The sequence below is a fragment of the Macaca fascicularis genome, chromosome 4, assembly GCF_037993035.2.
Source record: "Macaca fascicularis isolate 582-1 chromosome 4, T2T-MFA8v1.1".
Taxonomy (NCBI): Eukaryota; Metazoa; Chordata; class Mammalia; order Primates; family Cercopithecidae; genus Macaca; species Macaca fascicularis.
This window is the reverse complement of record NC_088378.1, coordinates 43080779-43105274: the sequence shown is the minus strand read 5'-3', so window position 1 is coordinate 43105274 and position 24496 is coordinate 43080779. Positions and strand designations below refer to the sequence as shown.

Below are 24496 nucleotides of genomic sequence, written 5' to 3'. Positions count from 1 at the left end.
GAAATTGGTCTCTTGTCCAATCAAAGATGTAGTTATGGCTTGTGGGAAAATGGTTGGGGGTCAGTTAGTCAGCATCTGGTGGAGCTGCAAATTGTTAAAATATTGCATCTCTCAAGGCCAGTGCTCGTTTAGCTGCCAGAGAAGAAAAGCCTCCTGGATGCCAGAATATAGTTATTCTTTAAGTGCAAGAGTGCACGACTTAACCTTTGCCTAGCAGGGCCTCTTGTTTATAATTTGGTATCTTATTGCCACAAAGAGTGTTCTGTCAGACTTATGATCTCTACTATAACATAATGCTGGTAAGTTGTTGTGTCTAAACTCTTTAGGAGTTTAGGGTATGTCTGACCTCCTGTCCTGATAGGCTGGGAACTCACTTTTTAAGGTTTTTCTGAGGTCTTCCCAAGAGGGAGTTCATTAGGTCAGTGGGGGGTTTAGGATTTTATTTTTGGTTTATACATTTTCTGTAGATTGAATAAATAATGTACCTTTTATACATAAATAGTAAATGTATTATTATCTTTAAAGTGTAAGTATTAACTTTATGATTAATAACTCATGTAAAACCTTCACTAGGCCGGGCACGGTGGCTCATGCCTGTAATCCCTGCACTTTGGGAGGCCGAGGCAGGTGAATCACCTGAGGTCAGGAGTTCAAGACCAGCCTGGCCAACATGATGAAACCCCATCTCTACTAAAAATACAAAAAAGTAGCTGGGCATGGTGGTATGCACCTGTAATCCCAGCTACTTGGGGGGCTGAGGCAGGAGAATCACTTGAACCCAGGAGGTTCTAGGTTGAGTGAGCCAAGATCATGCCACTGCACTCCAGCCTGGGCAACAAGAACAAAACTCCATCTAAAAACAAACCAACAAACAAAAACAAAACAACAAACAAAAACCACATTTGATAAAGATAAAACAGCTTTTTGTATGTGTACTATGTATTATATAATGTATTTTATTCATCATAGATACTGCAAGTACAACAAACAGGTGGGGGTGACATTTTTTATGTTTAAAAAGGGTGATCATATCTTCCAAATTGAAAGTCACTGTCTTCGTATTGTCTAATAAATCCCAGAGAACCTCTGAGAAGAGGCTTGTTAGAATGCATTCACAACGTCTGCCGGATCCACAGGCACTGCGGAGGCAGCTCAGCTCCCTGATCCTGTTGCGGGAACTCGAGACAGCCATTTGCCCAGCTCTTCCATCCCCTAACCACAGCCACAACTGATTGGACCAGGGGTAGGCAGCCAACCCAGCCAATCCTGGGCTGGTCAACGACCTATGAGGTGGCTTGGAGCATAACGTTATCAACTAGAGACAAACTGAGCTACTCAGGATTTTTCTATCTATTTGAATTCAGACCTTGTACAGCATGAGACTGCTAGCAGCAAGAACGGACACCAATAAATCAAAATAATGAGGGAACAAATCAAAGATTAAGTAAAAGCTATGAATTAGAGAAAAGATAGAGGTTGAGGAAGGTAATTAGAAGCATAAAGAGAAGTAAACAGAAAGCACTGTGTTTTAGTCCATTTTTACACTGCTGATAAAGACATACCTGAGACTGGGTAATTTATTAAAAAAAAAAAAAGAGAGGTTTAATGGACTCACCTTCCATGTGGCTGGGGAGGCCTCACAATCATGGCAGAAAGTGAAAGGCACGTCTTACATGGCAGCAGGCAAAAAAGAGAATAAGAACCAAGCAAAAGGAGTTTTCCCTTATAAAGCCATCAGATCTCGTGAATCTTATTCACTATCAAAAGAATAGTATGGGGGAAAACCGCCCCATGATTCAATTATCTCCCACCAGGTCCCTCCCACAACACGTGGGAATCATGGGAGCTACAATTCAAGACGAGATTTGGGTTAACACAGCCAAATCGTATCAAACTGAATCTGTGAAAACAACAGAGTGGTGTTAACCAGGAGTCCCCAGTGCAGTAAAGGCTAGTTCTTCACCAGAGCTGCCCATCAGAAGCAGCCTGTGAGACGCTTCTTCATGGAAATGCTTGGGCCTCATCCAGATCTACTGAATCAGAATCTCCAGAGTATTTCTTTATTTATTATTTTTATTATTATTATTATTATTATTTTGAGATGGAGTCCGGCTCTGTTGCCCAGGCTGGAGTGCAGTGGTGAAATCTCGGCTCACTACAACCTCCACCTCCCAGGTTGAAGTAATTCTGCTGCCTCAGCCCCCTGAGTAGCTGGGATTACAGGCATGTGCCACCATACCTGGCTAATTTTTGTATTTTCAGTAGAGATGGGGTTTCAGCATGTTGGCCAGACTGGTCTGGAACTCCTGACCTCAGGTAATCCTCCCACCTAGACCTCCCAAAGTGCTAGGATTACAGGCGTAAATCACCACACTCAGCCCCCAGAGTATTTAGATGTTGAAAGAGCTACAAAAGCCATTCTGACACGTTCTGGTTTAACAGCCCTCAGTCTGTAGAGGTCCTATCATGGTAAATGGCCCTCTTTTGGCTTTCAGTGGAGTCCCATATCTTCCTAGTTGCCCCGTATACATCCTGACGGTTAACCCCTTTTACCCGGCTAAGTGAATCTCCATTCCTTCTAGCCCAAAGTGTCTAACTGAAACATTCAACTAAAGGAGGACTACAAAAAAATTATTTTTTTAAGGAACCGTTTGTTGAAGCTGCTAGAGACAAAAACAACAGGAGAGGAATTTTCGGATAGATCCATCTTCCAGAAAAGTGTGGTTGTTTCAGATTTCTCATCAAAAAAGGCTCCTGAGGAGCTGGTTTTCTTTGAAGAGTTATTTATAACTTTTTTAAAGAAACTGGAAAGCCAGAGATTATTTGTCTATAAATAAATTAAAGGTACATGCATTTCTCTTGACTTTTTCTAGATTTATGAGGCTATACTGAGTCCAATACCTCATGACACAGAGAAATCAGCTTGTTCCTTTGCCATAACATGTTTGTATTTTGTCTGTCAGTTCATTGAACTGTTCCTCCTTATTGTCTGGAATTGTAGGAATTGTGCTCAGACACTAGGGAAATCTGGGATGTCAGTGTTTCCTTACGACAAATTCCTCAGATCCACATTTCTGTAACTTTTTTTTTTTTTTTTGGTTCATAAATGTTATAACTGCTGTTGATGGTAGAATCCTGGATTCTGAAATAATTTCTTTTCAAAAGTTAATTTTACATTTTAGCTTCAGGTAGCTTCAGTGACTCAGCCATTGTATTGAAAATGAGATAACAATGTCAGTAATCTTTAAATTATGTTAAATAGGCATTTGTTGAAACCTCAGTTCATCCGGTTTGGGAATTATCTAATCCATTCCACCTTTTCAACCCTGCTCAATCATTTGCCCTCCTCCTCTTTTCTAATTTCGGCTATTGTAATGGTATATGGACAATTATCGGCTGACGGGAGGAAAAGACAGTTGCATCAGCATATTAAGTTACCTGGTCTGTAACTTATTTAATTATTTATTTATTTTTATATTTATTTTTTTTTTTGAGATGGAGTCTCACTCTGTCGCCAAGCTGGAGTGCAGTGGCGCGATCTCGGCTCTTGACAACCTCTGCCTCCCGGGTTCAAGTGATTCTCCTGCCTCAGCCTCCTGAGTAGCTGGGACTACAGGCATGCGCCACCACGCCCAGCTAATTTTTGTGTTTTTAGTAGAAACGGGGTTTCACCACTTTGGCTAGGATGGTCTTGATCTCTTGACCTAATGACCCGCCCGCCTTGGCCTCCCAAAGTGCTGGGATTACAGGCATGAGCCACCACACCTGGCCATTAATTATTTATTTATTTAGAGGCAGAATTTCACTCTGACACTCAGGCTGGCGTGCAGTGGCACAGTCATGGCTCACAACAGCCTTGAATTCCTAGGTATCTATGAAAGCCTCCCAAGTAGTGGAGACTGTAGTGGGTCACGCCACCACACCCCAGCTAATTTTTTTAGTTTTTTGTAGAGATGGGTGTCTTGTTTTGTTGCCCAGGCTGGTCTGGAACTCCAGCACTCAAGTGATCCTCCTGCCTTGGCCTCCCAAAGTGCTGGGATAAGTGTGAACCACTGTACTCAGCCAGTAACTTATTTTTAAATTGTGACTCCGGGACACTAGGGCATGCTTGGACTTCCTATGATAGGAGCTTAAGAAAATTCAAGTATGCAAACGTGGTAACTTTAATCAGTTTTCAGTGAACAGTCATTCACTATGAAGATGATAAGCTATAATTATAGATTGTGTTATGTAATCTCAATACACAAAATAGCAATGTTACAGAAGTTAAAAATTAAAGTTTCTTTATAATTAGTGGTACTTATCAAATTATTTTATGTAAGTTTTTTTACAGTTCTTTGTAATTCACCATTATTAAGACATACACTTAGAATTGTTTCTTCTGTCCTAAAGGTTCAAAATCAATGTCCCAACCTTCCTTTCTAGCCTCAACTGTTGTTACGCCTCTTTCCTTCCATACCTCAAATTACTTGCCTTTCTCTGATTTTGTATGCAGTAGCGACTCTACCCCTAAAGTCCTACCCTATTATTCTATTGCTTTAAAGCCCCAGGAAACTTCACTTTATCCATGAAAGCCCCCAGGTCTCCCCAGGAACGATTCTTCATCTTTGCACCCATATCCCTGTATCATTTACCCAAAGCTTCTTTTATACTATTTATTAATAATGCATAGTACTACTTGGGGTTTTTGGAGGACTAGAATTGAATTTTGTTTATTTTTACTTTGCTTTAGTCTTTCCTAATGCCTAGAACAGTGACTTGAACAAAGTAGATGTTCCATATTTTCATTGTGTGAATAAAGGAATGTTGGTGTATAACTGTTGATCATCTCTAATTCCCAGCCAACTGTAGCCAATGGCACTTATTACTGAGATAATTAACTGGAATGCAACTTATGGCCAAGAAGGAGTATTTTCACTGTATTCACAGCTCAAAATTCACAGGAGTATATTCATAACTCAAAAAAATCAAATCTATGATTTTAAATTTTAACACCATGATCCAAATAAAAGAACTATCTATATGTGAAGTTGATACAAAGGACTAACCATCTTGAATCTAAAGGAAAAAACATAAAACTGTATTGTCGATATCAATGGTAGATAGAAACGATACTCTGTCAGTTTTCTTTAAATAACTGAACAATCACATGAATATACCTTCTCTGGAAGGGCTTAAATCATCAAGGGCTTGAAACTAAACTTCATTTGATGCTCACCAAGAAGACATTAAACAAATCATGACAGACTGAGTAACAATTTCAACTTCTATAGATTTTTTAAGAGTCTTTTTGATTACACAAGGTCAGCCACCTCATAAAATTCTTAGACTTCTTTGGGCTTCCTACATTGCTTCCGTCTAAAGGTTGCTTCAGTTTCTCAGCCTAGACTTTTGCAAAGCCTGTAGATTGTTTGTCTTTTGTATTTTCTAAGTGCCTGATAAATAAAATTTCAATTTAACGTTACTAAGACAGGCAGAAGTAGAATTATCTATACAAATCAAAATTAAAGTGAAAATCAACCATGAACCACAATTCCCAAGTCTCTGTCTACACTCCTAAGCCTTTACTTAGCCTGGGTTCTAGAAGAAAATCCTCACCTACGTACCACACATTTCTACTTTAACTACCTCAAGTTCGCCATGCTCAGATCAAACTCCCTGAAACTAGCCCTCCTTCTCCATCCAATTTTCCCACCTCTGTTAATTAGTTCATTATTCTCTCAGTCACTGAGGGCATATATGATGGTAGCTTTTGACCATGGCTTCTCATTTACCTTTTCATTTTCTGCCACATAATGGTAAGGATTCATTCTTCCAAAGGTCTCTTATTTCTACAGCGAACCTACATCATTCCCATGTAGCCAGCATCATTGCTTTTGGAAAACTACCCCTTTCTTATTTGAAATGAGGTTGTCAAGCACAGTAACTCACCCCATCCCCACTGAGAAACCAGCATGTGACCTGTGGCCTGTCAGTTCACGGTGTTTCATCCCCCTGGTAAATGTCATTGGTCGAAGGGGTAGGTTTATACTGCAGTGAGACCAATCAGAATTCCCTTCTTGGAATTCATAATTAGATATTATAATAAATGCTCTCTCTACTAGAATTACTAATCTAGGAATAAGTGAATTTGCAACTACCAGAAGCATCTTCCCAGCTATACGCAGGGAGTCTATTTAGAGTAGAAAGAGCTCAAACCAGAGAAGGCATGAGAGCCAATGTGGAAAAACAGAGAGTTTTGACTTTGTTGAGTCACTGGAGCCAGCCATGCTCAAAGTCTGCACCATCCCTGGAATTGCCAGTTAGATGAGTCCAATTTCAAAATTCAGACTCTACAACTTTCTACCTAGGTGAACTTGGACAAGTGACGACTTTTCTGTGCCTCACTTACCTCATCTATAAAATGGAAGGTACTATTAGTACTTACCTCACAGGGTTGTATGAGAATTAGCATTGTAAATGCTCAATAAAAGTTAGCAATAACCATCAAGTGCCAGTGAATTCTAATATTGTTTGATCTACTTTGAGTTGGGGTCCTGTCACAGCAGAAAGAGCACAGATGAGAGGGCTTTGATTTTAAAAACATGCTTAGAGTTCATTCTTCCCCTGCCTTTGCGTTATCATCATCCCCATGATGATCCTGAGCAACATTTCAGCTGGCTTGTCTGACCACTTCTTCACTCTCTACAATCCACCTGAATCACTAGTGTCAGGGCCATCTGCACCAAATATCACTGTCATCATGGAATGTCCTTGCTCCAGTTTCTGTTCAGATTCCTCTTCTTGGTTTCCCGGGTCCCACTTTCATGGTCCAATGAACCACCTCTCTCCCCAGAATTCTGGTCGGCCTGATATCTTGCCTTTCACGAGATCATGCCTTGCTGATTTGTGTCCTTCTGCCTTTCCTTCAGTCATCACCCTCATCATCCCGTCTTTTTTTCCCTCGAGATAATCAGCTGCAATCATTCCTCAATGCAAGCTCTGCCCCCTCCAGGATCTCTCCCCTGGCCACTGTGGCTTTCACTGCTTTTACTCTTCTTGGTATTCCAAGTCATTTTAAATTCTGTAACATGCAATCAGAGATTATCCCATATTGTTTCAGATGGGTGTCACCCAACTAGAATTTGAAGTTTATGTGAAGTTTTTAGGTCAGATTTTTTGGTATGTCCCCTAACTCAGCAATAAGCACACAATCAGCCTCAAAATAAGTATTTTGTATAGGGTCCAACCATAACACTAACCATTCTTATTTCTTTTCCTTTTTTTTTTTTTTTTTTTTGTGAGACTGAGTCTCGCTCTGTCACCCAGGTTGGAGTGCCGTGGGGCAATCTTGGCTCAGTGCAACCTCCACCTCCTGGGTTCAGGTGACCCTCATACCTCAGCCTCCAGAGTAGTGGGTATTATAGACATGTGCCATCACACCCAGCTAATTTTTGTATTTTTAGTAGAGACGGGGCTTCACCATGTTGGCCAAGCTGTCTCGAACTCCCGACCTCAGGTGATCTGCCCACCTCGGCCTCCCAAAGTGCTGGGATTACAGGTGTGAGCACCTGTGCCCAGCCATTCCTATTACTGAAATTTGGTAGTTCTGAGCATTTGTTTCAGATTAACATAACTTTTACTGCAGTTATCTAATATTGATACAAAAACTCAATTCTGAGAAGCACACAAATACTTAAATGACAAAATAAGGCAATTTTGAGACAGCTACATGTCTTTATTACATAAGCATTATAATATTTCTCATAGGAGTTGGTCTTCAATTTGCTTGTTGCTTTCGCAGAATGTCAAATATCTATAGAAAATGTCTAATTATTTATGAAACAAACATTCCCCTGTCCCCGCCTCCCAAAAAACCTCATTGCCTACAATTCCCAACCAGATTCCTGAGAAAAATAATAGGATTTGTTTATTTTATAGCATCATACATAAATTTTCTTTCAAGATATAAAAAAGGACAGACTTCTAAAACATTAATCTCCTTTTGTTTACAAAGTTCTATAAAAATACATTAAGTATGTTCAAATGTTTGTTCTTTCACTTTATATTCCAGTTTACCAGAAACAAAAAATGGTGGTACATAAAAGATATGTGAACCACATTAATCTTGCAGTAATACAATGTCAACATCATCATGAACACCTTGCAGAAGCAGCTCTCCTGAATACGTTACAATCTTCCTTCGTTTTGCAGCTTTGAGAGTTCCTACCAATGCTTCAAAGAGGTTGGCACATTTATCGTCTCGGAAGAGGACCCCAAATTTCACGCTTAACTTTCCATCAGCATCTAATTTGAGAAAATACATTGTTAGCAAATGTAAAGTCTGTGTCTTACCGTCAAGTATGGCAGATTTACAAAATCTTTAACACATTTCTAACTATGGGCTATCCAAGATTACAATTTAACATTTAACAGTCATAAATTCAACATATTCTTCCCAGATCCAAAAAGTAATGGAATAAATACATGTTATACGCCTCTTAGCCTTAGGATTATCCAAAGACTGAGAACCAAGAACATTCACAAAAGTTGAATGTGCTACAGTGCTAATATTGCAGATAAATTTCCCGCTTTTTATTTGTTAATTGTTATGTGAGTTTTTGAATCAATAAAGACTACAAATAAAATAGAAAACCAGGATCAAGAGCAGTGTTTCTCTAAGTGTGTTCTGAACACTCGGAATCCCCAGGGTGGGAGTGGGGGCTCCTTAAAAATGCATTATCATCAGCCATTTATCAGGACCACTGAATCTGAATTCCTGGTAGTAGACTCAGAAATCTGTATTTCATATGAGCCCTAGATTATCTTATTTGGAGGCCAGTTTTGAACATAGACATCGAAAGTTAAGATAGACCAAAAGTGGATCTGCTGTTAAAAATCAATAACCTGAAAACCTGGAGACGAGAGTAATCTGGGAGACGCCTCCCTATCCTTGGGTGATTCCTTTGATCACCTGACTGAATCCCTGACCTCTTCCTAGCCCTCTACTGCAGGTTCTTCCCTTCCAAAGCTACCCCCAAGGTCAAGAGGATGGCCCTCACAGTGAGGAGAGGACCATTTCTTGACCCAAGGTTCTTGAGTGCCCACGCTCCCTGGCGAGAACTGCTGACTGGCTGCTTGGCAAACTCCTACCGTAAGCACAGCACTGTGTTACACGCTAGAGACAGATATAAGGAAGGAGAGAATTGCTTTCGAACTTTCAAAGCAATGACTCTGAGTCCCATGAAGAAATAAGAAATATACACATAACAAGTTAAAGCAACAATACAAAGCAGTACGTGATTGGATGCCAAATGAGAAGCCAAGAAAATACATCCCGGCTGAGTGCAGTGGCTCATGCCTGTAATCCCAGCACTTTAGGAAGCCAAGGTAGGAGAATACCTGGAGCCCAGAAGTTTGACACCAACCTGAGCAACATACTGAGACCATCTCTCTCCTAAAAAAATAAACTAAAAATAGCTGGGTGTGGTGGAGTGCACCTGTGATCCCAGCTACTCAGGAGGCTGAAGCAGACGGCTGTTTGAGCCCAGGAGTTCGAGGCTGCAGTGAGCCATGACCGTGCTAGTGCACTCCAGCCTGGGCAACAGAGTGAGACTCTGTCTCAATAAAAAAAGAAGAAAAAAAGAAAATATATTTTACAGTTTAGAGGAGGGCAAGATGTCTTTGGGCAAGAATGGTAAGGAAGACTTCAGGGAGGAGGCAGTACCTCTTCCGGACTTGAAAGGAGACAATAACCTGGAGCTTTTTTTTCTTCAGCTTCATTGTGATGATATGCTCTGAGCTTTTCAAAAACCTAACAGTCCTCAGTGGAAATCTCTGCCACCTACTAGTTGTTTGGCCTTGGGCAACTTGTTTAAAGCTCCCTAAGCCTTGGCTTCCTCCTGTGTAAAATGGGGGCCTGAACATCTTTTCTCGGTGCTGCCAGGAGACACAGTTCGAAAGCACTCGGCACACTGCCTGGCACACACTGAGCAGACCATCAGCGACCAGGGGCTCTGCTGTGACTGACACAAATAGGGATAGTGTGCCAAGCCACAGGCAAGGCTAAAAACGAGTAAGGTGGCTGGGGGAACAGTGACCAGCGTTGAGTAGTTTACTCACCTGAAGTAGATCACCTAAGATGAGAAGGAGGATGAAAGATGTTCTAAAGGGAAAACAGGGAATCTGACCATGGTTGGCCTGGAAAGCAAAGATGCACCTCTTTGATTTTTCAACTTCTACCTGCATGACACTCTGTGTGCAACAGGAACCTGTCACTGACTACAGATAGAAATGGAGCTGCTGGTAACCTCAGGCAAGTCCTCCAAGCTCTCTGAACTTCAGGTATCCATCAAATGAGGGTAAAAATACCTCTCACAGGGCTGTTGCAAGGATTAACAGACATAATAAAGAAAAAGTCTTTTCTAGAGTGCCCAGCATACAGTAAATTCTCAACTTTGGTTAAAATTTTTAAAGGCACCAAAGACAGAAACCTTGGTGTAATCTTGGAGTTCTCATGCCCCCCTCATCCCTCAATCTGACAAATGTTTGGGTGATTCCACCTTCTTTGTGTCTTCTGTGACTACTGCCTCTCCTCTCCAATGACAGTTAATTCCTTGGTTCAGATCCTAAGTGTTTCTCACTTGCGTCACTGCAAGCTGCTGAGAACTCCATACCAGCCTCCTTTTCTGCATTTTTGCTCCTCAATACATCCTCCACATGGGTGCAGAAGAAACAATGTGGAAGAAATTTTATGAGATGCAAAGCTCATTGTTACTCTTCTACTTTAATCCCTCTTTCTTTCTTTTTTCTTTTTTTGAGACAGGGTGTTGATCTGTTGCCCAGGCTGGAGGGCAGTTCTGTGATCATAGCTCACTGCAACCTCGAACTCCTGGACTCAAGAGATCCTCTTGAGCCTTCCAAGCCTCCCACGTAGCTGGGACTGTAGGCATGCGCCACCACACCTAATTTATTTTTATTTTTAATAGAGACGAGGTCTCGAACTCCTGGGCTCAAGCATTCCTCCTGCCTTGGCCTCCCAAAGTGCTGGGATTACAGGTGTGAGCCACCTCATCAAGCCTACTTTAATATTTCAATGGCTCCCTATGACCTTCTAAATAGAGAAGTCCATGGCCTCGCAGAAGAGGCACTTCATCCTCTGGCCTTGCATCTATCACTTGCCTGGCCTTCTGCCATATCACTGCATGTACCTTCTGATTCAGTCACAATGACCTGCTTGCTGTGCCTAAGATGATATGACAGATCCTGCCTTTGTAACAGTGCCCATGTTCAGTCATCTGCCCAGAAACCCAGAAACTTTTTCCTAGCTAAATTATTTTTCTTCAGGAATGAATTCAAATGCTACCTTTTCTAGAAGTCCTTCATGATCCCTTCAGTTGAGTGAATAGCTCTTCTTATAAAACTGAGTATATATCTATCAAAGTGTTCACCATCATTTATAGTATTAATAGCTAACATGTATTGACTACTTGCTATGATCCGGAACTGTTCGATGCATTTTACAGTCATTAAAATTCACTTAATCTGTATTTTATGCAAGATAAGACACAATTGATTGCAAGAAGCATCATTATTTTATATTACAATTAAACTGCCAATTTAACCATAGCATGCCATGTACTATAAGATGCATTTTTATTTGAGAGATTTTTTTTTTTTTCTTTTGAGTTTCCTTCTTGTTGCCCAGACTGGAGTGCAATGGTGTGGTCTTGGCTCACTGCAACCTCTGCCTCCCAGGTTCAAGGGATTCTCCTGACTCAGCCTCCCAAGTAGCTGGGATTACAAGCACCCGCCACCACGCCCAGCTGATTTTCATATTTTTAGTAGAGACAGGGTTTCACCATGTTAGCCAAGCTGGTCTCGAGCTCCTGACCTCAGGCAATCTGCCTGCCTTGGCTTCCCAAAGCGCTGGGATTATAGGCGTGAGCCACCGCACCCGGCCTATTTTAGAGATTCTTTTAATGTGAAGAAATGTGTCCTTGAAGTAGAGTATTACTGTTTTACAAACAAGGAAAACAAGGCACAGAAAAGTTTAGTAAAGTAGCCAAGGTCACAGAGCAAGTATGTAGAGGAGCTGGGATTCATTTCCACAGAGTCCAACTTACAGCGCATATTAATTACTTCCCTCTAGGTACTTCTAGTTTGCCTGTCTTTCAGCTACCTAAAGAGAACCTCAAAGATGGAGATGGAATTTTGTTTATTTTTACATCTCCAGCACTTGAGCACAAAGGGGACACTAAAAAAAATATTTGTTGAATGGAAGAATTTAAATATCCAAGTGCTCTCTCCCCATTTAATCTTTTTCACTATATGAAAAATGAGACTTTAAAGAATTTGACTTTGAGTGAAAAGATAAAACTAAATTCATCAGTTTTCATCTTGAGCTCATAATATGTAGACTAAAGCAAAATCATTCCAGATACAACTTAAATAATTAACCATAACACATTCAAAGATTACACATATCTACATATGCTTTCAAACTCAATAAGTCATCTTTTGCCAGGGATGAGAAAGTCAAGGTATCCTGATGAAGCTGCAAAATTAAAAGTATTTCCATGCTTACAGAAGTTATGATAATTATCTTAAGTCTTCTAACGTGAAAGCTGCTAATTTTGAAGTGGAATTTCAGTTTGCCTTACCAGAATAATGACTAGTACTGTAAAGGTTAGAATTTAAAAACTAATTGAATATGGGCCGGGCGCGGTGGCTCAAGCCTGTAATTCCAGCACTTTGGGAGGCCGAGATGGGCGGATCACGAGGTCAGGAGACTGAGACCATCCTGGCTAACATGGTGAAACCCCGTCTCTACTAAAAAAAAATACAAAAAACTAGCCAGGCGAGGTGGCGGGCGCCTATAGTCCCAGCTACTCGGGGGACTGAGGCAGGAGAATGGTGTGAACCCGGGAGGCGGAGCTTGCAGTGAGCTGAGATCCGGCCACTGCACTCCAGACTCCGTCTCGAAAAAAAAAAAAGAAAGAAAGAAAAAACTAATTGAATATGACCAATAAACACTAGGCTGACATGGATACAGAAAAGAAAATCCTACAAATCTTTAGAAATATGCCTTTAACACCTATAACTATCCAAACAACAGTAATGCATGGCTGGGCCCAGTGGCTCACGTCTACAATCCCAGCACTTTGAAAGGCTGAGGCGGGTGGATCACACGAGGCCAGGAGTTCCAGACCAGTCTGGCCGACATGGCAAAATACTGTCTCTAGTAAAAATACAAAAATTAGCCAGGAGTGGTGGCAGATGCCTGTAATCCCAGCTACTCAGGAGGCTGAGGCAGGAGAATTGTTTGAACCCAGGAGGCAGAGGTTGCAGTGAGCCAAGATCACACCATTGCACTCCAGTCTGGGTGACAAAGCAAGACTCTGTCTCAGAAAAAAAAAAAAGAAAAGAGGACGGGCGCGGTGGCTCAAGCCTGTAATCCCAGCACTTTGGGAGGCCGAGGCGGGCGGATCACAAGGTCAGGAGATCGAGACCACAGTGAAACCCCGTCTCTACTAAAAATACAAAAAAAAAAAAAATTAGCTGGGCGCGGTGGTGGGCGCCTGTAGTCCTAGCTACTCAGGAGGCTGAGGCAGGAGAATGGCGTGAACCCAGGAGGCGGAGCTTGCAGTGAGCCAAGATCGCGCCACTGCACTCCAGCCTGGGCAACAGCGTGAGACTCCGTCTCAAAAAAAAAAAAAAAAGAAAAAAGAAAAAAACAATAATAATGCTGCCAAGAGTAAGATGACCTCACTGAGCTCAGGAAAAAAACAGGAGTGTGGGAGGAAGAACAGGAGGGGCATCACTGTGGAAAATAAGACTCATCAGGCCTCCATCAAGTGGGTGTGGTGAAATGGGTGGGAGAAAAATTGAGTTAGGGAAGATTGTTGATTTCTTTGATTAGGAAACTAAATACATCATGGCCAGACCAAGTGGCTCATGCCTGTAATCCCAATACCTTGGGAGGCTGAGGCAGATGGACCACTTGAGGCCAGAAGTTTGAGACCAGCCCGGCCAACATGGCAAAACCCCATCTCTACTGAAAATACAAAACTTAACCAGGTGTGGTGATGGACACCTGTAATACCAGCTACCAGGGAGGCTGAGGCACAAGAATCGCCTGAACCTAGGAGACAAGAGGTTGCAGTGAGCCAAGATGGTGCCACTGCACTCCAGTCCAGGCGACAGAGCGAGACTCCGTCTCAAAAAAGAAACTAAATAAATTACATTTTCCAATGTCTTCTCAGTGTTCTCTTCAAACAATACATTCATTCCCATTCCAAAACCAACTCATGGATTTCCCCCTAAACTGACCTGCCCTATACTTCAAAGTCCTACCTGAGATGCAAGACTTCACTGAGTGCCCCCAACTACTACAACTTCCAATAATCTATTTTGAAGGGACCATATTGCATGTCAGCACTTCATAGTTCAGCATACCATTTTTTTTTTCTGACAATTGCCTCATGAGTTTTTTATTGTTTTTCTTTTTGTTTTGAGATAGGGTCTCACTCTGTCCCATAGGATGGAGTGCAATGGCTTCAACACAGCTTACTGCAGCCTCAACGTCCTGAGCTCATGCAATCCTCCTGCCTCAGCCTCCAGTACAGCTGAGACCACAGTTGTATGCCACCATGCCTGGCTAATTTAAATTTTTCAATTTTTTTGTAGAGATGGGATCCTACTTTGTTGCCCAGGCTGGTCTTGAATTCCTGGGCTTACATGATCCTCCCACGTTGGCCTCCTGATGTGCTAGGATTACAGGCCTGAGCCATGGCAGCTGGACTATGAGATTTTATTTGTTTTCATCAACTAAGTAGTAAAATCCCTGAGGAAAAGGAACACACTTTATACCACTTGTACTACACAGTTATTAGCACATATAGATACTCAATAAGTATTAACTGATCATATGATTCAACTCACTTAGTTGTTGACTACCTTAGGACATAAGAGTCCACACCAACTTTAATATGCCTCATTTATCTTTTCTTGGTACATTTCAGTAATGATGACTTGGGTTTGATATAGAAATAGAGTGACTAAGACAAAAAAAGAGGGAGTAATAGGAAGAATAAAGGCCCCAGAAGATATGCATGTCCAATCCCTAGAATCTGTATGTTACCTCACATGGCAAAAGGGACTTTTCAGATGCAATTTCAATTAAGGACCCCACGACAAGGAGGAATCCTGGATTACCTGGGTGAGCCCAGTGTAATCCAAAAAGTCCTTAAAACAGAAGAGGGAGGCAGGCCGTGCATGGTGGCTCACACCTGTAATCCCAGCACTTTGGGAGGCCGAGGCAGGTGGATCACTTAAGGCCAGGAGTTCACGACCAGCCTGGCCAACATGGTGAAACCCCATCTCTTTTATGTTTGCTTGTTTGTTTGTTTGTTTGTTTTGTGAGATGGAGTCTTGCCCCACTGCCCAGACTGGAGTGCAGTGGCGCAATCTTGGCACAACCTCCGCCTCCCGGGTTCAAGAGATTCTCCTGCCTCAACCTCCCTAGTAGCTGGGATTATAGGCACATGCCACCACGCCCGGCTAATTTTTTTTTTTTTTTTTTTTTTAATCTTTAGTAGAGACAGGGTTTCACCATGTTGGCCAGGCTGGCCTCGAACTCTTGACCTCGTGATCCAACTGCCTCGGCTTCCCAAAGTGCTGGGATAACAAGCGTGAGCCACTGCGGCCGGCCAGTGAAACCCCATCTCTAATAAAAATACAAGAAACTAGGCCGGGTGTGGTGGCTCACACCTGTAATCAAGCATTTTGGGAGGCCGAGGTGGATGGATCACCTGAGGTCAGGAGTTCAAGACCAGCCTGGCCAACATGGTGAAACCCCATCTCTACTAAAACTACAAAAATTAGCTGAGCATGATGGCAGGTGCCTATAATTCCAGCTACTCGGGAGGCTGAGGCAGGAGAATCACTTGAACCCGGGAGGCCGGAGGTTACAGTGAACCGAGATTGCACCACTGCACTCCAGCCTAAGCAACAGAGTAAGATTCTGTCTCAAACAAATAAACAAACTTAAAAAAAAAAAGTGGAGGAGGTCGATGTAATGCAATGCGTGGACTCAATCAGCTCTTGCTCGCTTTAGGACAGAGAAAGGGGACCATGAGCCAAGGCCACCTCTAGAAGCTGGAAAAGGCAAGGAAACTGATTCCCTCCTGGAACCTATAGAAAGGAGTCCCCTGCCAACACCTTAATCTTACTCTAGCAAGACCCTTGTCAAACTCCTGACCTACAGAAGTTTACATCACTAAATTTGTGGCAATCTGTTACAGCAGGAACAGAAAACCATTGCAGGGGACATTTGATATTAATGGCTTAATGGAATTTTCCAAGTCTGTCCTGTTATTTCAAAGGATTTGTGATTCATGAACAGACAGTGCTTTAAGAAGAATCAAACTATAATGACACAAACCTTGAGAGCTTCTGAGGGACTTTCTAGGACGGGTTTTCACTTACATGATGTAATTTTAAAACTTTCAGTCCTATTATCCTAGTTGTTGCTGAATACGTCTATTATTCTCATTATTTTCAAAATGCTCCCCAAATTCTTGCATGTCTCATCTGAGATGTACCAAATACCTAAAGCCACAAGTATAATAGTAATTTTCATTACGACTTAGGAAGAAGACGCGAATACTACCCATTTTGCATGTCACTATCTTCAAGGAAGCTGCCTAGTTATTGCTGAAGAAAAAGATAATTTTTCTTAAACACTACCTAAAGGGTGATTTATTTTAGTTATCTTACTTAATACCTGATTATACAAAACTCAAGATTTGAGATTTGGAGAAAATAAAGACAATTTAGTATAATTTAGTATAATTTCAATGTAAGTCCCTAGTCATTTACAAGTTTGTAAAATGATGACATTTTAGATAAGATGATTTAAAAAAAGAAGTTTGTAAAATGATAGCAGAACAAAGCAGAAAACATGAATTTTAATAGTATGATAAGTAAAAATTTGAACATGATTCAATTACCAAATTTTAATGTAGTCAGATGAAAGAAGCTTGGTAATTTGCTTTCTATTGAAAAAATAATGAAATAGCTCAACCATTCTCTGCATCAGAATCACAATACCCCAAAAGCCCTGTGTCTCCAGATGTCACTTTCTGGCTAAGGGCAGTTACCACCTGGGGCTGTGGGCAGAGCTGCCATACCTCTGTCCTGAACCCCTGGGTGACCCCTTCTAGGCTTCTCCAGCATGCCAGTCTCGCCTGTTCAACGTAAAGCCACGAAAAATACTCTATCTCTGTTACATACTTACTTTTTGAACCCAAACGATGAATTTCCTCCACTAAGAGGTTAACCTCATGATCCACATTCATTGCTGCCTGGGAGGGAAAAAGGAAGTCTAAATTATCACCATTACATTCCATTAAGCACATCCAAATCCAAGGGCCCTTTGTCTTTTTCATGTCGCATTTGTCACTATTAATTTACCATGTCCCTTTTCCTAAAAATATTTGTGTGATGCATGTGGCACTGAAGTGTCCCCATTTTCCCTCTACCTTTGTAACCGCCCCCTTAGCTGCCTGCACTCCTATTCTCCACATCCGTGGGGGAGAATACAGTCATTCTCCTTGCACCCATGATTCACTCTGAGTAGGTCTTCTTCAGGGTACCCTGCTAGGCACCGAAAATACAAAAGGTGTGTAGCACAGGATCTGCCCTCAGGGATCTCACATTCTAAAGGCAAATGAGGGCCTGCAATGAAGAGCAATGTGACAAATACTCTTTGAGTGGTGGGTCCAAGGCATCTGGAAGCACAAAGGAGTAAACGGCAGGAGGCTTTCTGGAGGTCACTGGGGAGGAGTGGTCCAGCCGGACAGGTAGGGTAGGGCACTCTATACAGGAGGAAATGCATACGTAAAGCAAGGCAACAAAGGAGAAAACGCATAGCACACTTGAGGCAGGCCTAAGCTAGGGGCTGGACACCCCACAATAAACTGACACACACTCCCTGCCCTTCAGCAGCCAGTCTAGTGGGGGAGGCAGATCAATACAACAGCAATTTTAATACCATCCTGTCAATCCAGTGACATACAGGGACATCATGGCTTTCTCTGGGCAATGCCCAGTAAATCCGATTGCAGTAAATAGCTTGTGGTGAAGATCATTCATCTGCAGATAAGGAGTTCAGAATAAAACAGAAGCTGAGCCTTTCCTTGGCTCACTAAGTCCTCCAACAGCTGGGTTCTGCACACTGTTCTAGCCTCTTCCACCCCCTTGAACTCTAGGCTGTAGCCACACGGGACTTTTTAATCTCTCAAATGCCCCTTGCTCTCTCACCTCCAGCCTTCACACATACTATGGCTTCAATTCAGACTATAGCTATTCCTCTTTCCAGGGGCTAATTCACACACATCCTGCTCCAGCTTAAATAAAAGCCTTCCCTGAAACCCTGGAGAAGCAGTACTCCCTCACTGTGTTCCCATAGCACCGTGCCCCTCATTTCACCCAATTGGAATTACATTTCTGGACTTTCACTACCACAGGGTAAGCTCCCCTCTGCAGGGATCTGACTATAATGCTCACTGCTGTATCATGTCTGGCACTAAGAGTAGAGGGTAAAGAAATATTGACCTCATGAACTGAAAAGAACACGCAAAGGCATGAGAGGGATTGGAAGTACACCTGCAGGATGTCAGGAAGTATGAGCAACTGGGTAGAAGATGCATCAGTTCAGTCTGTTTTCAAATCATAATTTTTTCAAATCAAATAAGGGACCAAAACAGTGGAGTTGTGTGTATGGTTTCCTTCGGGGTGATAATTTGCAAGAAACAACTTTATCTATATGGAGTGTAACTAATTCTTGCTAGCTGTTAAAAACAAGAGTGACACCTATGACTATATACTACCTGCTTACATGATGTTGATTGGGACACTAGATTTTCTATCTGCTAATTATTAAAAGTGCCACTACCATCTGCTCTGTTGCTTGTGTGAATATTATAATTTAAGAAGCTTAGATTGTAATAAAACGTGAAATATTCAATTAAATGCATCTTCATAAAACTTAATATGAAAACTTATAGTGTTCAAATATTGGGGACTTTGTGTTGGTGAAGTCATATCTATAACATTATATGCAATTCAAGACATAGTTTAAGAGCGATACTAAAAAGCTAAAATATACACAGAGTACACAGCCACTAAGCCTGAACACCATGCCATGAGAATAAAAGTAAGAAAAAACTATTAGTAGCAGTGTGGTGGGCAACTGTTGTTTTGTCTACCCAGCACCCATTTCCCATTCTGGCACCGGCAGTCTAAGTTTTGTTTGGATAAAGCCTTTCCCTCCTTATGCTAAACCCATGTATCCTGGGTAGAGCCTTACCCTGGGCTCCAGAAGCAGGTCAGAGCCAGAATAATTGGTTTGAGGCATGAGGTAGCTGAGCCCATCCAGAACAATTAGGTTCAGCCCTGTGATTTTGCTAGAACTATTAGTAAAACGACACTCTCCTTCCACTTGGTTCTAAGATATTAGTTTATAGTCCCTGATGTCAATGGCCACCATGTGAGAACCGCTGGCCAGGAATAAAGCTAACACAAAGAAATGTCCAGTCATACAACAATGACTGAGCCTATATAAGACCCTGGACTTTCCAACTACGTGAACCAGTATCTTTCCTCTTTTTGCTTGTGTTGGTTTGACTGAGTTTCTATTACTTGCACTCTAAAGAATCTTGACCCATAAAGTTAGCTTAGAGAAGAACTGCTGCTTTAAAAACAAAACAAAAAAAACTAAAGCTCTTTTTTATGTACTTTATGAATAGACTTTGTGTTCCTCTACTGGGTAGGATGGATAAGTGTAATAGAAAGGCAGATTTGAGAGCCATATAAAAAAGTTCTCTAGCAATTAAAATTGCCCAACAATGAATAAAGTTTGCACCCTGTTCCTAGAAACATTAATGCAGACATAGTAAGGATCTGTGAGGGATGATGAGGAAATTAGCCTGTACTGGACAGAGGGAGAATAAAAATGTCCAAAGAAATTAAGGAACTCCCCAATTCTCTGATTCTCGACCCCCTAGAAAGATGTTATCTCTTTAACACCCTTCTTCACTCCTTCCTCCCAACACCAGCAACACACTTCAGACTTAGCTCTCATTGAATAATGAGAATCAAAGGGGAAATCCATCTATTATATATAGCATGCATACCTGCATTATATTAAGCAAATGTACGTTCATCCTGTTTTAAGCATGGAAGGTAACCAGCGTTTCTTTATACTTAATTACACATCAGGCTCCTTATCTGCATTAATTCATGTAGTTCTAAGAACCTTACAAGGCATTTATTTATCCCCATTTGAAGGATAACGAAACAGGGGTTAATGCCCCACAACTAAATGCTGTTTCTACCACACGGTGGTGGCTCTTCTTTCCCCCTTCCTCTTCCTCTTTTGCCATTATGCAAATACACTAAATATAAGAGTGAGTGGGATTTACATGAAATGTGACATGCTGAGCTCTTACCAAGGCAGAATACTTACAAAGCAAGAAAGGCTCCCTGCCCAGACCACTATAAATAGGAAAATAACAGGTTTAGAAACAATTGCTAGCATACTTAACTTGACATGTTTTATTTATTTATTATTTAGGAAGGAGAGGGACAAAGGGGGGAAAAATACCTATTGTGACACAATCCTTGAAAGACCCATGGCCTTTTATAATAAGGACAGAATCCCAGGACTGCAGTGAGCAAGATGCAGAACAATGAAGGGGGTGGAGGGATGAAGAGAGGTTGATGGATATAAATACACAAAAGAAATAAGACCCGATGTTGCATTGATCAGTGGGGTGACCATAGTTCACATTAATGGATTGTACACTTCCAAATGGCTAAAAGCAAATAAGTTGAATGTTCCTAGCATAAAGAGATAAACATTTAAGGTGATGGATATCCCAATTACCCTGATTTGGTTATATGAACGTAACACATTCTCACGAGTACCGTGAAACTATCTCTAAGGGAAAAAAAAAAAAAGAACAATAAGGAGAGGTGAGAAGCAGAGCAAGTCTAAGGGGAAGAGCTTAATGGTGAGCGGCTGGACCAGAAGACAGGAAAATGCTCCAGGGAAGGCGAGGCAGATGCCGGCCAGGCACTCTAATTGTCGTCGCAGAATCGATTTAGGCTTTGTGCGTGGGAAACACAAAGGAAGCGTAAAGTCGGTGGACTGGGCAGAACCCGAAACCCACCATCAATACACACTTTAGAATATATTTCAGGACCCTCAGGGCATTGTTATTTTTCAAAAGTTTGGAGGCAATGCATGGAGATTTTCTAATATCCAAGGAAATATAGCCTACTGGAATAGGTATGTCTGGAACCAGGAACCAACTTTACACACTCGGGCTGGGCACGTTTTCTCAGCCCTCCTTCGTAATCGCGGACAAGCAGCTGGTGCGGGTCAAAGGATGACTGGGCTCCTTCCTCCCTCCGGTCTGGGGCGCGCTCACTCCATATTTGGCCATCCTGCTCCCAGTTTGGGGTTCTGCCTGGTAGAGGTCCCTTAACCCCGTGCCCTGCAGCCCATCATCACACGGTCAGCGCCGGCACCGGTGCAGGGCTGGGGAGCGCCGGGCTGGGCCCCCAGTTGCGGGGCGGCACCGCTGGCGCCAGGGAAGGGCCGCGTCCCGGAAGCCTTTGTCTCCGCAACTCCCGGCGCGGCGCCCCGGGTCCGTCTCCCCAGTGGCCCGGGCATCCCGAAGCGCCGAAAGACCGAGAGCCCAAACCGGGAGAGGAAAACGGACCCTGCCCCGGGCTCCAAGAGCCCCTGGTGTCCCCTCACGAGTCTGCACCCCCTGACCTGGAGCGCACAGAGCCGCACCCACCTCCGGCGCTGCAGAGTCCACTGCCCTGAGGCCACCACGTTCCTTGGGGCAGTCTCTCCCCTTGGCCCCAGCCCTTCCCCACCCAGCTCTGCAGAACTGGCTCCTGAACCACCACCAAGTGCAAAGCCGACACGTCGCACCGCGGTAAAAATCGTTCCATTTCGCCGGCTTCCCAGTCCGCCCCCGGCCGGCGAAACGTCACGTGAGCCGAGTGCGGAAGTCGGCCCTAGAGGTGGGGGCGTGAGCGGCGCGCGCCCCCCGGGACCTCAGCCCTGGAGGTCTCAGCCCAGCCGGTCGCAGCCTCCGCGCGCCCTGGGCCCCTTCCTGGCCCCCTCCCGACCCCCTCCCGACCCGACTCTCACCGCAGCCCGCAGTGCCCGGCGGCGCACCCCGGACACCCGGTCCATCCCTGCTACCTAAGCCACATCTGCCCGGGCGCTCACGTACCTCTCTGCCCGGTTTTCCTTCCCGCGGGAGAACTGGCGCCGCGTGGGTCCGGACCCGGTTACCTTCTTCAGTGCACTGGGGAGGGTGAGGCCAAGAAAGGAAGTGGCTGAGGCAAAGAGAAAGACGGCTGTGGAGGAGGAGGAGCAGGGTAGGGGGAAAAGTAAGTGTTTCTGCGCTCAAGAAAGGGGCCGCCCACACTCCCAGGGACAAGCCTATGAGGAGGAAACTCAGGGGAGGAGACGTCCAAGAAAGGAGCTGACTCCAGACAGGTGGAGCGCCCTGGGCTCCTAGGAAAACGGGTCCGGAGCCTCGATTACCCCACTTTTCCACCGTGCTACTCAGAGCCAAGGATCCCAGGATCTGCAGCTGATCCTGGGCGTCGATTTCCTGCAGAATTTCTCTCCCAACGTAAGAAACAAAGCGCCCCCGAATTGCTGAAGGCAGCTAGAAAGAATGTGGCATTCATGGGTTCCGGACGCCGGGGGCCTCCAGAAAACTACGACTCGTGACTTGAAAATGGCTTAATTCGCAAAACAAAATGCAATCTTGAAAGCCAATTTGTTAGACTGCAAAGAAATTTGACTTGGACATAGGTAGTTGTTGACCCTGGATCAGTATCGGTTTCTTCCCTTGTTCATTCATTATTTCCTACATTTAACTTCATAATTCAATTTATTCAGACTCCCTTTGTTTTAGTCACTGTTATTTTAATATATGCGTGTGTGAGAGAGAGATGCTTACCCTACCCAGAGTCCCTTTGGAAAGGAAACAGTTACCCAAACTATTTCTAGAGCAGGGTTTGCACAAATAACTACAAAAAACGTTCCTTACTCCTCCCCACGCCCAGCCCAGCTAGTTGAAATCAAGAGGGATCACGTGACCCAGGAGCGCACAATCCATGAGGTATTCATCATCCTGTGAGGTGGCCTGGAACAAACAGTTCTCATCAAACACGGACTCTGATAATTAGTAAGCAGATCAGACTCTCCCTTGGAAATGGAAAGTGGAGAATGCAGAGACGGAGCTATCTGATGTAATAGAAAGGTTGGAACTAAGAGAGGGTAAGGCAGAAGGGGCCAAAATGGGCTTCGGGATGCAAAACATTTGAGTAAGCAGAAACCAGGAGAATGTAGCAGCAGGTTGGGTGGAGGCACAAGTGGTAGAAACCAGTCAAAGACAAGCTGAGACCAAGTGATGGAAGAAGAGCAACGAAGACCTGCTTCCCAGGGGCATGTGAGTGTCCAGTTCCCTGGGGCTGCACTGGATCCATCCACTTCCCATGCTTCATTCTAGTCTTTACAGTGAACACCTGTCTCTTGGGTGTGACTGAATGAGTCTCTGTTCTGTAATCTTCAACAAAGGTCTGAGTCTTCTAAGTGTCTCATGGCAGATAAAGTTTAAGGTGACTCCTAGATCTTTTAAGACCTATTTTTTTCTTTTACTTGTTTTATATTGTTACCAAAAGGATTGAGGCCTATTTTTTTCTCACCAAAAGAAAGCCAAGAAGTTATAGTTTATATCTTTCACAGTTGACATAAGGCAAAAAACTATAATTCAAGAAAAATATATTTAGCAATTATCCAAACAGGACCTTGCTACTTTGGCCTGTGACAGGGATCACAATTCATCAGTCAGATAATATCCAATGAAAGGAATAATGAGTCTGGAGTGTACCACTTATGTTATGATTAAGCAATTAGGATTGTGCTAATTGCCAACCAAAGAAAAAGAAATAGATTACTTTCCCTAAAGAAGTAAACATCCTTGTTAGTATAAAAATAAACTCACCCAAAAAAATACTTGGTTTACACATATGCTAAACTAAGTATAACACAAACTTTACGTTAATCTATAAGGAATTACAATGTAAGAAAGTTGTTTTGTCGGCTGGGCGCGGTGGCTCATGCCTGTAATCCCAACACTTTGGGAGGCCAAGGTGGGCGGATCACCTGAGGTCAGGAGTTCGAGACCAGCCTGCCCAACATGGTGAAACCCCATCTCTACTAAAAATACAAAAATTAGCTGAGTATGGTGGCATGTGCTTGTAATCCCAACTACTCTGGAGGCTGAGGGAGGAGAATCACTAGAACCCGGGAGGCGAAGGTTGCAGTGACCCAAAATCGTGCGACTGCACTCCAGCTTGGGCAACAGAGTGAGACTGCATCTCAAAAAAAAAAAAAAAAGAAAAGAAAAGAAAA

General features: G+C 43.0%; 1 protein-coding gene across 1 annotated transcript; it reads right to left on the bottom strand.

Moving 5' to 3' along the window:
* Positions 1-7696: 7696 nt before the first annotated feature.
* Positions 7697-22430, bottom strand: ABRACL (ABRA C-terminal like). The gene is made up of 3 exons (XM_005551984.5): positions 22299-22430; positions 17279-17345; positions 7697-8286 (listed from the first exon to the last, which is right to left on the bottom strand). Exons 2-3 carry the CDS (start codon positions 17337-17339, stop codon positions 8102-8104), a joined length of 246 nt encoding a protein of 81 aa, XP_005552041.1. The 5' UTR covers positions 17340-17345; positions 22299-22430; the 3' UTR covers positions 7697-8101.
* Between the last annotated feature and the right edge of the window lie 2066 nt (positions 22431-24496).